The following is a 14803-nucleotide window of genomic DNA, read 5'->3' as shown; positions in this document are numbered from 1 at the left end:
GGACCCTAAGTTGACCACCACCTCCAGGAGGGTACGCGCAAGGGGACGAGACCTGCCTCCAAAGCCGACCATGCCTCAGACACTCCTCTCTTGGCACGCGTGTGGCCTGCCAGGTGGAGTTTGGCATATCTCCACAGGACTGAGGTGGAGCAGCTGAATTTTGAAGATCTTCCCCACCATGAGGTCACATTGATCAAAGACAGAGGCAGAGGAACGCCTTCTGGACCGGGACCCCCAAAAACGTTGGACATCTGTGGACCCATGGTTGTAGCTATAAACCCCTTTTTCCTTCCCTTTTCTCCCCATCCTTTTCCTTATTCACTCTCTCTATCTATTCTCTCTCTCTCGCAAGCCGCTTTACGGGCACAATTAATAAAGTTCCTGTTTGGATTGAAATTTAACTCCCTTGACTTGTTGAGCTTGCTTTTTCGCACTCCAAGATCGAACTCAAACGAACCATCACGCATCCGCTTATGAGTGGACCGCGACAAGTGGATAGACCGACCTGCGCAGACAAAAGCCATCATCAAAGCAAAAGGAGAGCGCGGAAGGTTTGCAGTGAAATAAGCTGAGGTGGTTGACTAATGTAAAGTAGGAAAGGACACACAAGTACTGCATCTCAGCAGCATGGTTAGAACAACAAACAAGCAGTGAGTTATTAAATCACGCCGGCCAGATGCTCAGAAAAGCATGCGATGATGCTCTCCCAATTAATGCAAAGGCACATAAAAAAAAAAAAAGGAAGACGAAACGTGAATTGTTTATTCTGAGCTGTTTGCAGTTCATTTAAAACCCAAACCCTGACAGTGGAAACAAAAATTGGCTTTTTGTCATACCTGGAGCAGCTCTGCGTGGAGAAGGAGAGTGTATGCTGCTTCTGTGAAGTTCTCACAGTCCGTGTGCAGGTCGCGGAGTTTGTATAGATACCTAAAAAACCAGAAAGCGACTTTTATTCAAAGAACTCCTGTACCGGCGTACAGAATACCAAGAGCTCCTCTGCAGGTTTACAGAGGGAAACAGCCTACCTGATATAAATGTCCTCTCGTTTCTTCTCCTTATAAAAGTTCTGCCAAGAACACAAAAAAAGTCCAACTTTTACAAGGTAAATCATCGTGGATTTGCATAATCATCTCTGGACAAGGAACTTAACCATCTGTTTTAGGTATTTCAATGATCTTTGCTGTCATTTTGCCTACTTAGTGCATATATCCCTGCCACCATCTCGTTAAGGTAACCTGGGGCTACTATTGCCTCTAAAAAAGGGGTGAGTCAAAGAGAGCGAGTAACTTGTCTGAAGTTAGACAGGCTCTCCGCAATGGAACAAGGTCTTTAACTCACATTTCCTGAACTATTAACTAGCCATCTTTCCTGGCCATATTTCAGGGCTTCAGATTATCACGCAGACAAGGATTAGCATGTGACTTAGAATCACAGACTCATGATAGACTTGATTCTGGACTGTACGCCTTTCTATGTTTTATAGCCGTCAATAGCCGGTAGCCTGATTTAGTCACATCATTAACGAGAAATGGCATAAAAAACGACTAAAAACCTACAAAAAAAACCCCAAACCCTTAAGAATCCGCAAAAGCTGGATCAGTAAAGCAGCACCCATATCCAAACCCAGCCTTCCCCATACCAGCACATTAACAGTGCAGCTCATGCGGTTCTCCTTGCTTTCATCGTGCATGATTGTCCTGTAGTCCAGCAGGTTCTCCAACAGGCTGCTCACCAGCAAAGCAAACACTTCTCCAGAAGTAGACAGGTATTTATGCTTCCGACAGTGCTCCAGGAGGCTGCAGGGATACCCAGAGAGACAGAAGGGAATACTCAGTTACAGTTCTGAGCAATGGTAAATAGAATTTCAGTGTAAATTATGCAAAGAGCCACTAACAGAGTCACATAGGGCTACAAGGGTGATGGAAGGGCTACAGCATCTCCCATACAGGGACAGGTGAGAGAGTTGGGGTTGTTCAGCCCGGAGAAGAAAAGGCTCCGAGGATATCTTATAGTAAGTAACCTTCCAGTACCTGCAAGGGGCTACAAGAAGCTGGGGAGGGGGCTGTTCGCAAAGGCTTGTGGGGATAGGATGAGGGGCAATGGGTATAAACTGGAGAGGGGCAGATTTAGACTAGACAGAAGGACGAATTTCTTCACAATGAGGGTGGTGAGGTCCTGGAACAGGTCACCCAGGGAAGTAGTGGCTGCCCCATCTCTGGAGGTGTTCAAGGCCAGGTTGGATGGGGCTTGGAGCCCCTGATCCAGCGGGAGGGGTCCCTGCCCATGGCAGGGGGTTGGAACTGAATGGGCTTTAAGGTCCCTTCCAACCCAAACTATTCTACGATTCTATGTTCCCTGAACAGAGACTTTCAGAGCAGAACAGCACCCTAAACCCACAGACCCGAGCTACCCAATCCAGGTAGGTCAAGGCCTGCCTTGTTGATCAAAAACCTGGGTTGTACTCTTGGTGCTAAAAGAAAGCTCTGGCTTTGCTTTAACTCTGAGCCTGCTCTTCTGAAGTTTTTCCACTTACAACCCCTTCGCCAGTTCTGCACCTGCCTCTCAGCATTCATCTCCCAGTTTAGGGCAGTTGTGCAAGTTGCTGCTCCAGAATAAAAGGATCATTTTAAGGCAATCAATCCCAGAATACCCACAAAGCATTAAGATCACCATCAACTGCACTGTCTCCCGATTCACTGAGGCAATGAATTAGCGTTTCTTTGCATTAGAAAAATAGCCAATGAAGCTGTAAAAAAGACCCTCCGTGTTCTTCATAAAACTTACAGTTTCTCCAGCAAAATCTTGTACTGTTCGTCTCCTCGGCCACCCTCCACTTCCTGGTCCAGCTTGGTTATTAACTCATTTTCAAACTGAAAAGGCAAAAACCCCACCATCAAATAGACAGCAGCTCTCAAGAGTTGAACATCTGCAATGTTTGCGGCTGCTGCTTCTGCCCTGCCACCAGGTGCTGGTTTTACAAGCAAAGATTGAGGATGCTTTCATTACAGGAGCAGCATAGAAGTGGTAAGAAGCCAGGATGGCAAGATTGGAGCAAGGAAATAGAATTCCTTCCTCTCTCATTCTACAGTCACTAGGAAGTCATGCTGTGGGGCAATGTTTTCCCTTCTCTTAATCTGAAAGAGAAATTTAGATTAGATAGTAGGAAGAATTTTTTTCCCCGTGAGGGTGGGGAGGCCCTGGCCCAGGTTGCCCAGAGCAGCGGTGGCTGCCCCATCCCTGGAGGGGTTCCAGGCCAGGTTGGATGGGGCTCGGAGCCCCTGATCCAGTGGGAGGTGTCCCTGCCCGTGGCAGGGGGTGGGACTGGATGGGCTTTGAGGTCTCTTCCAACTCAAGCCATTCCATGATTCAATGATTCTGTGATTCTCCTCCATCCATTCGAGGTTTGGTTTTGCCAGGGTGGAGAAGCATCTTAACAGCCACCTTACAGATGATAACGGTCATTTGCTCACCCTGAGAAACTGAACTCCCACCATTATTTAAAACAAGTCACAACTATTTGACCAGCATAAACACTTGTGATCCCTAATTAAAGCATTTTCTATCAGCAAGGACCAAGTCCTCTGTGATTATCCGTCTATGAAGATATGCCTTGTTGTGCAAGCAGGTCAAGTACAGAGGCTAAGTTATAACTATGCCAGCTACGCATATAAACACCACTGATATGGAAAATCCATGCCACACACATCTTATTTCCTTCTCCCAGTTCCAAAAATCTCTGAGGCCCTGGGGCCAACCTCACTGAAGACTGATGACCCCAAGGGAAGAAAGATCCCCTACGCACCCTGAAGCTGGGGTCTAAGCTGGCGCGAGGATGGTGCTTGGGGAGGCGCACGTCACATTTGACAACAGCCTGAAACGCCAAGGTGGCTGCCTTTTGGATGGATGGCTCCCACCTATCTCCAGGGAGAAGACTGTCTACAGCGTAACTACAGTGTCCCCTGCCTGCCAGTTGAGATGTTAATGTCTGCTATCCCTGGAGGAAAGGGCTGGAAGAATAAGTCCAGAGAAACTGCACTGAAAACTCAACCTCAGGGCAAAAGCCAAGATCTTCTTTTTCCTTCCTCACTTTCCAGTGCTTTCTCAGTAGCAATAAAAGTTATCTTCTGGACAAACAAGGGATCTGAGTCCTATTCGTGGCTCTATCCATTCACTTGTGTAGCCTCAAGCAAATCGTGTCTATTCTTCCTTTCTCTCACTGGACTCCTCTCCATAACGGTGGCATCAGGATTCACAAACGTGTTGTCAAATTTGAAGCTACTGAGGGATTTGCAGGGATGTAAACAGCTGCATAGTCCTAACGCTTAACCGTCCAGCAATTTTCTTTATGGCACCTCACATTTACAGCCAAAAAACTTGCCAAGGGTGAATTTATATTATACTAATGCACTATTTTGCTTCACAATTTAGATGTGGGTATTCACACATCTGCAAATGCAGAAAGATAAGGAAACAGAGGAGCTCACTAATTAACAAAGTCATGCAAAGGTGCAGCTGGGGAAAGAACTGAGGAGTCCTGGCTCCTCCAAAACTACTTAACAATACATTCCCAAAGTGTCTGGCACAATGTTCGTTTTGTGTGGGGTTTCTTTTTGCTTTGGGTTTGTTCAAATGTTCCCCTCTCCTTGCCCAACGCACAGGGTGGAACATCTGCACTGAAAGGCTGCCTTACCATATGGAAGTTTCTGTTCCCACTGAAGTTAAACTCGCACTGCATCATATCAAAGAAGATGGGAATGGTAGCTTTCCGTAGCTCAGGCTCCGGCACCAGTGTTACCTCCAGGATTGGGCCAACCATTGCTGGAATGAATTTGATTTTGTGGGGACCTGCAAGAAAGAGAAAATCAGATACATCCAAATGGAACACGGCTGCTTGAAATCAGGATTTGGATACCTACATGTTCAAGCACGTAACTCTATAAAGTAAGGACCTATAACGTCACAGAAGAACGTGGGGGTGCTGGTTGATGAGAAGCTCAACATGAGCTGGCAATGTGCATGCACAGCCCAGATGGCCAACCGTGTCCTGGGCTGCATCAAAAGAAGCGTGGCCAGCAGGGCGAGGGAGGGGATTCTGACCCTCTATTCCTCTCCTGGGAGACCTCATCTGGAGTATTGTGTCCAGTTCTGGAACTCTCCAAAAAAGAAGGAGATGGAGCTGTTGGGACGGGTCCAGAGAAGGCTACAAAGATGATCCGAGGGCTGGAGCGCCTCCCGTACGAGGACAGGCTGAGAGAGTTGGGGTTGTTCAGCCTGGAGAAGAGAAGGCTCCGAGGAGACCTTCTAGCGACCTTCCAGTACCTGAAGGGGCTGCAAGAAAGCTGGAGAGGGGCTGTTCACAAAGGCTTGGAGTGATAGGATGAGGGGCAAAGGGGATAAACTGGAGAGGGGCAGATTTAGGCTAGACAGAAGGATGAATTTCTTCATGATGAGAGTGGCAAGACCCTGGAACAGGTTGCCCAGGGAAACTGTGGCTGCCCCATCTCTGGAGGTGTTCCAGGCCAGGTTGGATGGGCCTTGGGCAGCCTGATCCAGTGGGAGGTGTCCCTGCCCATGGCAGGGAGATTGGAACTGGATGATCTTTAAGGTCTCTTCCAACCCAAACTATTCTATGATTCTATCAAACACAGCCATTCTCCTCAGAATGGTATGTGGATAATGGATACTTGAGGCAGAATTATGATGTTACACTCCCAAAATTCAGGAATAGTCCAAGAAAATAATTGAAATTAATTGCATACTTGTTGCAAATCACCAAGGCTCTCTGGAAAATTCTGCTCTTGTCTTTCATACGGTAGAACTTCCTTTATATGGAACCTAAGATTTTATCTCAGCAGCTGATGTGAAAAAAGATTAGCTTTTGCAAGCTATTCAAAGAAAAAGGAAAAGAGATTTTGGGCTCTAAAACAGCTGAGCCTTAAGCGTATTTCCCCACATTAAACATGAGCAGCTTTTATAAGGAAATAAAGGATTTGAAACCCAGCTTGAGAGCTTGAGCTGGAACTCACCCAGATTATACCACATATCCCTTATTTTGAAGCCAATTTCTTTCCTCATGTCCCCATACCTAGAAAAAAAGTATTAGAAATAAAAAGATGAAAAAAGTCTCCGCAGTGAAATTACCATTGCAAAACTGCTGGAGAAATTTAATGACCAAACCACAAAATCTCTTACCCTCTCCTTAAAAATAACATCACACACAAACCTGGATTTGCAGGGCACTAATACAAAGGGTCTCACAGATGATCTTCTGGGTCTACTAAGAAGTTCCTCACCTTATCTTTATTCTTTCTTACCCTGCCCAACGATGGCCAATGCATAGAGGAAGGAAACAGCCACGTGCCGTTATAGCAGAGACTGCAGGTGCCAAGTGCAGAATAAAGCTTCATGCACTTCTACCAAAATTTGATTGTATTTGGTGTCTTTCCCTAAAGCTTTACAGGAGAGCGGATAAATATTTCATTATCAAGCTTGTTAAAGTCCTCATTATTGCAGAAAAAAAGATGGTAAATATTAACAATGCATGCCTTAACAAAATTCGAGATCTATAAAGACATTTAGACACTTGATTCCAGCTACATGCAGATGGAAAAGCCGTTATGCGGCTTTGTGAATTTGGTCAGGTTACTAAAAATCACTATTTTTGAGTTGATAAAGTGCTCTTGCTTTAAAAAAGGAAAAACAAAGAGAGAGGACTAATAATTTGCAGTGCTTTTAGGATTCTTGCTTACCTACCTTAGGAATTGCAGAATATATTGCTTTGGGAACTATCACAAGCCTTCTATTGCAGACCTTACTGTGGAAAGAATCTTTTGGCAAGGGGTTTAAATTAAGCTCAAACAGCTCAGGATCTGTCTGGCCAGACTTGGGCATCCACAATGAAAAGACTTGACATCTGTGATATCTCCTAGTCATGCTTCCTCCCTTTATCATTCACTAATCAAGCACTTCCACGGCTTCTCCTCGTCCTAAAATCCAGCAGGGGATGTCTGGAATGGTACAAATGGAGCTCTTTTAAAGTAAACTTTCTAAATACAAACTCACTTCTTGATAATTTTGTTGCGTTTGGCTTGGGAGAAGGTCTCCAGCTGGAGGGATTCATGAGTAAGAAAGGCCACTGCCAAATGGAAATAGTTATTCCAGAGCTGTGGAAGAGAAACAAGTCAAAAATAGGAGAAGACAAAGGAAAAGCAACAGCTACACAGCCCCAAATGCTACAGTCTCCCAGGTAAGCGCTAATGAGGTTGTAGCTAGGTGGGGGTTGGTCTCTCCTCCCTAGCAGCTAGGAGTGGACAAGGTGAAATGACCTCAATATGCACCAGGAGGGATTTAGATTGGATATTAGGAAGAATTTCTTTACTGAAAGGGTTGTCTAGCATTGGAACAGGCTACCCAGGGAGGTGGTTGAGTCCCCATCCCTGGAGGTGTTCAAAAGACAAGTAGATGTACTCGGGACACGGCCTAGTGGCAGGCTAGTGGCTGGATCAATGGTTGGACTTGATCTTAAAGGTCTTTTCCAACCAAAACCATTCTTTGAGGAGGCCGGTAGACGACTCTGTGCTTGTGGGCACAGCAGGAAAAGCCAGAAGTATACAGCAACTTCAAACTTCTCACCCTTTTTTACTTTCCAACTAAAGGAAGTGACAGCAGGTGCCCATACAGTATTTTGTTCCCAGCCAGTCAGGCACAAATCAGCTATAGTCAGCACACGGCTCAACTTGACCTCGTAAAGGCCGCAGCCGCTGTATTTGCATGCACTAACCACAGTTGTGTAATTCAGAACTGCTTTCAGCTGCTTGCCTTTAAAACGTTTCCATGCGTTTGCTCCATACCAACAAATCTATTAATAGTGGGATTTGTTTGCTCTTCCTGCCTCCCACTGGGGTCCGTAAGGAAATACTGGAATGATGGAACTATTACCTGGAGTTCAAAACTGGCTTGATCCAGAAAGAAACGGTTCAGTACAGAGGTAAACTGGTTCACTGCCCGGAGGAAAACCCTGGAAGAGATAAAAACATCAAATAAAAAGTGACTCTTGATAAAATAACATTGCAGTTACGGATTTACAACTCCTACACGTAAGCTCAGCAGACACCACCCTCACAAGAAAACATTTCTTCCTAATATCTCACCTGAATCAACCCTCTTTCATGTCCTTCTCCATCCACACTGCACCCCTACGACACAGTGGAGCTGTTTTGAAGATGACTTGCATGACTGTGCCATGCAAACAGGAGCTATGTGCTGCTTCTTTCTTCATTTTCTCCCCGGTTCTGATGATATTGCTCGTGGGATCATTAAACTCGCAGGCGGACAGGCCTTGCTGTGTTGTAGAAAGCAGGTTTTGGCCATGCTTTGCTATCCAGCACAGCAGACAGCGAGCCAAAGCCATTCAAATTGTACCGACTTAACAAGAGAGACTGTCTCACATGTGGCCAAATGCCACCGTAGAGGATGGACATGAAGCTGGGTAATTCTAGCTTACACCAAACCCTAGACGACACTTATGTCCAGCTGTAGCTTTATGTTTGCCATGCGATTCCTCCAGAATTGAACCCAAAAAGTCTTTTCTGATTTATGCTGCACTCTCCAAAGAGCAATGAAGCTGAGGAAGGGGCTGGTCAACAAGTCTACAGGTGCTACAATTTACTGAAAGCTAATTTAAACCACCTTGAAACTGTAAAGTAAAAAAGCCTATGCAACTCCAGTGATTTCCAAGCCTGCCTGTCTGTGTCACCCTCTTCTCCAAAGCAGTACGGCTCCAAAGCAGCAGCACGACTTAAATTAGCAGCAACCACGTACCTGCTCTGCATCATATTCATGACCATCCAGTCAGCTGCATAGACGTTTTTTCCAATCAGATCCTTAAACATAATGAATGTTTCCATCAGGAAGTCCTGTTGGAAAAAGAAAAACCACAGCCCATCAGGTTGGATATGAAAATATAAGGAAATGCAAATATATGCAATTGATTAATGACTACCTTGATTAGCAATCAATACACTCCACCTCCTGAGAAGGATCTCTTATTGTGTGGGTATAATCCAATAACTAAATTATTTCTGACATCTCATTCATTCAGTTACAGAAGGAGAAATAATTCCACAGAATATACTGATTTGTTTAATTAAATCTGCCTTTACTGTTTTGAATTAAGCTGCGTCGTCGGGAGTTCTGGTGCGTGAGTTGGATTAGGAAGCAAAATCAATATTCAAGACCCGTTTCCAAATATCTGAATGATGACAGCATAACAGCCCTGTGCAGGATCTGCTCTAAAGATGGAAATTATAATGTATTTTCACTTTGCCAATCAGTCAAGTCTTCTGTGGTCCAGTTTAAGCAGTTAAACAGAGGCAGTGAAAATGCAGTCATACCCAGAGTTTCGAACATTACTGTAGAAAAGACATTTTGCACAAACACTAACTCACTCCGAACAAAGCTACATCACACCTTAAGACTTGGGGAAGGCAAAGTTGAATGGTATAGTAATTAAAAAAGAAAAGGAAAAAGAAGAGAGATGAGCAGAAGGTGGAAATATCCAAGACATCAATCTCTATATTATGGTCTCTACAGATACAAATGCTACCTGTGAGCATTTAAAAGGATTCTATTCTCCACAAAGACAGTGCATTAGCATTCAAAAATGAGAGGGACGCAGAGAAGGACACAAGAGAAATCACCACCTTGCAAAGATCACTAAAAAAATTCTGTTGAGCTGAACAGTTTGCTCTAAAGAACTGGCAAGCGACATGAGTGTAGGGAAAGAAACGGGCCTTTGGTGCTGCCTCAGGAAAAATCCTTTAGGTGTTATTAAATCAGAGCTTGATGGAAAGGTTTGGACTTGACACAGGGCACCTTGAAGATATGAATTAACTGATAACAGTGTTCAACCAACCAAGTAATGATGCAAAGCCAGGGCTGAAAACACCAAAGCAAATGAAACCCAACAATAAACAACAAAAATAAAAACAAGTATGGCAGTAAAACAAAACACCAAGCTCTATTGATATTAATGACTACTACAGCACCACAAACATGGGCTTGAAATTTGTAAAAATTGGATAACAAGTTGTTATTTTTGATCAGCATCTGTTTCAATAACATGCAGGTTTTATCTGGCAGCGTTAATGACTACATAAAGCACCCTCTTGATGTGCCTTCATGCAGATGCTTTATGTCTACACAGAGAAAGGTGAAAGAAATGTTCTTGACGATGCAGAACTATATGGCAAAACAAGACAAAACTGAGCTTCAGATTGAAGTTTCTATTTCAGGAAGGGCTTTTAAATACTTGTTTAACCTTGCCTTGAACTTAAAAGTTACAGCTTAACTCCTCAACTGAACTGGTGCCTACTCAACATAAATTTGTTTCAATTCTGCCTTGAACTCACCTTTTCCCAAAATCCATCAGATTTCTCTTCCTAGCTGCCTTCTTTCCCAGATGCAGCATTTCTACATAACCCTGCTGCAAACTTTCTCCCTCATTTCCTCGATGAACACTAGCAGAATTCCTGAATCTACTTGGTTTGGGGTTTTCTTCCTTCACCAAAAATTACCTGGGTAACGTAAAAAGCAACTCTAAAAGGAGATGTCGAATGTTCTTTGGACAACGCAGCCTTAGATGCAGAAGCGACAGATGGATGCGCGTCCTGTAGGTGGCTATGTTGCTCAACAGATTGCAACCAATTCCGACTGCAGAGGGAAAGGGAGATCACCTTGCCATCCCAAATGAATCATAAACACCTTCTCGTGGTTTCTGATCGAGCTTTTACAAGAAGGATACAACTCCAGGCTCTTCGCCAGCCAACATTTCAATAAGAAACCACTTCCAAGTTGCAAACCAAGGAGCACAGGGACAAAGAAGCCAGAGTGTCACGCTTCAGAAACTTGCATAAATATTTAGTTTGGTTCTGACTCGTTCCGGGTAGTCCAGGGAAAAATTCTGGACAGAGCTGTAAATATTAAGGGCCTCAAAAAAAACCCCCAAACCAACAAACCCTAATGTTTCACCTGGTTTCATATTGAAAGCCTATGGGGCCATGAATCGTGCACACTTCTTAACATGGAGGGAACTATTTCCACTGCTGCCCAGTAAAGCAAGACTAAAGCATTTAATTAAACTGTAGAGAAGGAGAGTAAAGAAAGAAGTAGAATAAAGTAGATAAAGGGAATAGGATCACTAAGAGATACAGCGAGAACAAGCAAGGGGAAAATGCTTTTCCTTTTCATCCTCAGTCACTCTTCTGGTTCCTGACTTCACTTGCACAGGATTAAATAGTCATTAAATGTGGTTTTACTCAATGCTACAAATGCTGTTCTCAAGCTCTGAGTCAGCAACATCTACTGTGCATACCCAGCAGCGGTGATGTATTCAGATATACGTATTCAGATTAGGTGCCCATAAGTCACTGCTGAGGAGTGCAATATAATCACTCCAAACTGAATACAGTAGCTTGAAACAACCTTTCAAAAGCAGAGTGTAATTCTTTGAGGACTGATCTAATCCCCAGCCAAGATGACTTACAATAATGTCCTGCCTGGTTTTGAAAGTATTGATGTAATGGTTATAATGGAAATCATCCATCTGCCTCAGGATGGCTGTCATGCAGGCCACAAAAATACCCTGGAAGAGGAAAACCAAAACATTTGATTATTCTTCTGTATTAAGCACTGTTAAGTTCGAAGCGTTGCATGCGTATTCAGAGTTCTGCTTAGTCAAATATCATGGAATTTAGAGGTTGGAGAAGACCTCTAAGCTCATCCAGTCCAACCACCAGCCTAACCCCATCGTGCCTGCTAAACCGTGTCCTGAACTGCCACATCTACACGTTCTTTGAACCCCTCCAAGGATGGAGACTTCACCACTGCCCCAGGCTTCCCTTTCAAGTATCGCTGATCAAAATCCTGCTCATCTACGTCCAGACATCAGCCTGTGTGACTGTTTAGTCCTCTAACCCAAACCAGTCAAGACTTCCTAAATTTGAGTTTGAGCTCTGGGTACAGCTTGCTTTCTCCCCAGAAATCATAGTTTTCAAGAAAACAACACCTCAAACTACTGGAATATACATATATAAATATATATATATATATATATAGGAACCACTTCATTCTATCTTAAGGGGATTTTCTCACAGCTGACATGTAGCAACTACCTCACCCTAGTTATCAAAAATTGCTATATATGCCCAACTCTTGATTTTTTCATCTTTCTGTACATGGTAAATTAAAACCTAGCAACTTGCTGACACCTTTGAAAATGCCACCCGGTAGTCAGAAATGCCCCTTCAGCATTTAATCCTATTCAGGCGAAGTGACAAACGAGCATTTTTTTTTTCCAAGCAAAGACTCCTTGCGCATTACAAACTGCACTGAAACAAAATTCGCTGCGCACAAGGGCCCAAAGAAACCAGAAATCACAGCCAACTGTGACTCAGTTCGAATTGCTGCTGGAATAGGACAACTGGTATCCTAATACCTGGTCTCAGAAAACCACCAAACCCAATGTTTTAGTGGCACAGAAGCCCTGCAAGAAGCAGAAAGATGACTTCATAAGCCACTGCTACACACTAAAATCTCCCAGGAGAATAAATTCCACTACAGCAAATGGTAAAGGAAGTAAAAGGCTCTCACAATGTGAGGAGACTGTCTGCTCATTCCAATCACGGTGCGGTTTATTCTCCTCAGCAGGCGTTCCATGATCTGTTGGATGTGGACAGCAGTGGGTCCCTGGGGATATTCAATACGGAAAACTTGAGCCGATTCTTGATGTACAGACTGCTCCCTGCGTGGGAGAGCTGCCCTGACAGTGGTTAATTGTTATCAGAGGATCCAAAAAAAGAGGTTTAAAACACACAAGCAATCGATTCAAATGGTATGTGTACACATTTGGTGGAGAGGTAATATAATTGATCTACATCAGCTTCATTAGTTCATCCCGGCAGAGCTAAACCCAACAGCTCTTCAGTTCAAGCTATTCCTTTCACAGCAATGTAGAATCAATTCCCATGATTAATGTGGTTAGTAACAGTGTTCTCCTCACTGAATAATGATCCTTGTCCCTGTTTCATCGCAGAGAAAACAAGAAATCTAATACTCTTATGACTTGCTCCAAATAATTCAACAAGCCACTGAAGTAGCTGGGAATAACATTTTGGTCCCTAGGAAGGGAAGTAATTGCTTTTTGTATGTAGTGATAAGCACTAATTCAAGCTTTCATGGCACCTTTGTAGACACAGCTACTTTACGTCCAGAGATTCAAAGACCTACACAGCAACGCAACACAATTTCTGTAGACATCACAACTTCCTAACTCTTCAAAGCATAAGTTGAGAACATTTCTTTGTCGTAACTTCTCAAAAGAAGAATTAACCTTAATTTGCACCCTTGACATGTCATGCTCACCACATCTTTCCGGTCCAGAACCTCAAGGACGCTGCTAAGTAGCTGCGAGCAGGCCTCGTGGTCAGGCTTGTTTGAATTGTCATCCAGCTGGCCACTTAGCTGATCTATGAGCAGCGGCAGGAGAGCATCTCTGCATTCTAAAAGATGAAACACAGCACCACATCTTGTTGGTCTCAAGAACTTCCTCAGCATTCAGTATACATGGCTACCACACAGTAGCTTTCTGCTCATAACTATCCTGGACATCGAAACGTGCTTAAATCCACTGGAATTACCAATAACAGACTAGAAATGGTTACAAATAATCTGCAATTATACGTATTGCATCAAATAGTGCACACTCAGCTTCTGCCTCTTTCTAAATCAGTGCACTGGATCATGATCAATATTTCCAAAGATGGATTTAACAGTAGTGCACACTCAGCTTTTGCCTCTTTCTAAATCAGTGCAGTGGATCATGATCAATATTTCTAAAGACGGATTTAACAGTACGCTACCACTGATATAAAGGATGTGTGAACTTGAAAGGCATTTTTGTTTTTACGGGTGCGTGGGCCCGTGCAGAATTCAAACACTTCAATTTGCTACTTACCAGACTGTTTAAACAGATCACTCTCGACTATCTTGGTCATGCAGTTTAGCTTCTGTCGAACTAGCTGGTTGTCAGGAATGCTTTGGATAAACTTGCTGAAGAGGACACTAGCGTACAAACCACAAAGTAAGCAGACGGTCAGCATTTTCACCCAATGACTCCATCCTACACTTAAACTGTCCTGCACCTGCGTAAGTCACAGAATCATTAGGTTGGAAAAGACTTTAGAGATCATCAACTCCAACCGTACCCGTCTACTACTAAATCATGTCCCCAAGCACCTCGTTTACCCGCCTTTTAAACACGGTCAGGGATGAGGACTCCACCACCTCCCTGCGCAGCCATTCCAGTGCTTGAGAACCCTTTCTGTGAAGAAATTTTACTTAAAGGCCAATCTAAACCTCTCCTGATGCAGCTTGAGGCTATTCCCTTTTGTCCTATCACTTGGGAGAAGAGACCAACGCCCACCTCTCTGCAACTTCCTTTTAGGTAGTTGTAGAGAGCAATAAGTCAAGCAGCTTTGTCACCGTGCGGACGCGTTACCTGCAATTAGTCTTCAGGCAAATTACTACAGAGCCCTGACTTATTTTCAAGAAACTTAACACAGGACTTTTGGTAAAGATGAACAGTATTCAGAAACCACAAGCTTAAACCTTGTAAAATAAATGCTCCATCCCAAGACACACTGGATCTCTCATAAAAGCTTATGAATAGGGAAGACTATCTGCCCTCCGCTGCCAACATATGATAACCATACTTACTTTCATACAAAACGAAAGCAGAACATTGCCA

General features: G+C 43.8%; 1 protein-coding gene across 1 annotated transcript in view; it reads right to left on the bottom strand.

Moving 5' to 3' along the window:
• Positions 1–14803, bottom strand: part of DOCK5 (dedicator of cytokinesis 5) — an 87042-nt gene that overhangs the window by 25765 nt on the left and 46474 nt on the right. The window contains exons 25-37 of the mRNA XM_054049603.1: positions 14012–14118; positions 13420–13556; positions 12649–12744; positions 11543–11641; positions 8821–8915; positions 7939–8017; positions 7063–7163; positions 6027–6085; positions 4691–4845; positions 2785–2870; positions 1640–1796; positions 1026–1066; positions 837–927 (exon numbers count right to left, since the gene is read on the bottom strand). Of these exons, the coding sequence (XP_053905578.1) occupies positions 837–927; positions 1026–1066; positions 1640–1796; positions 2785–2870; positions 4691–4845; positions 6027–6085; positions 7063–7163; positions 7939–8017; positions 8821–8915; positions 11543–11641; positions 12649–12744; positions 13420–13556; positions 14012–14118 (1303 nt within the window). The remainder of the gene's footprint in view (positions 1–836; positions 928–1025; positions 1067–1639; positions 1797–2784; positions 2871–4690; positions 4846–6026; positions 6086–7062; positions 7164–7938; positions 8018–8820; positions 8916–11542; positions 11642–12648; positions 12745–13419; positions 13557–14011; positions 14119–14803) is intronic.

This window comes from Cuculus canorus, chromosome 26 (genome assembly GCF_017976375.1).
Source record: "Cuculus canorus isolate bCucCan1 chromosome 26, bCucCan1.pri, whole genome shotgun sequence".
In the NCBI taxonomy this organism is placed as follows: Eukaryota; Metazoa; Chordata; class Aves; order Cuculiformes; family Cuculidae; genus Cuculus; species Cuculus canorus.
The sequence above is the reverse complement of the archived record's forward strand: the minus strand, read 5'-3'. Positions and strand labels throughout refer to the sequence as shown.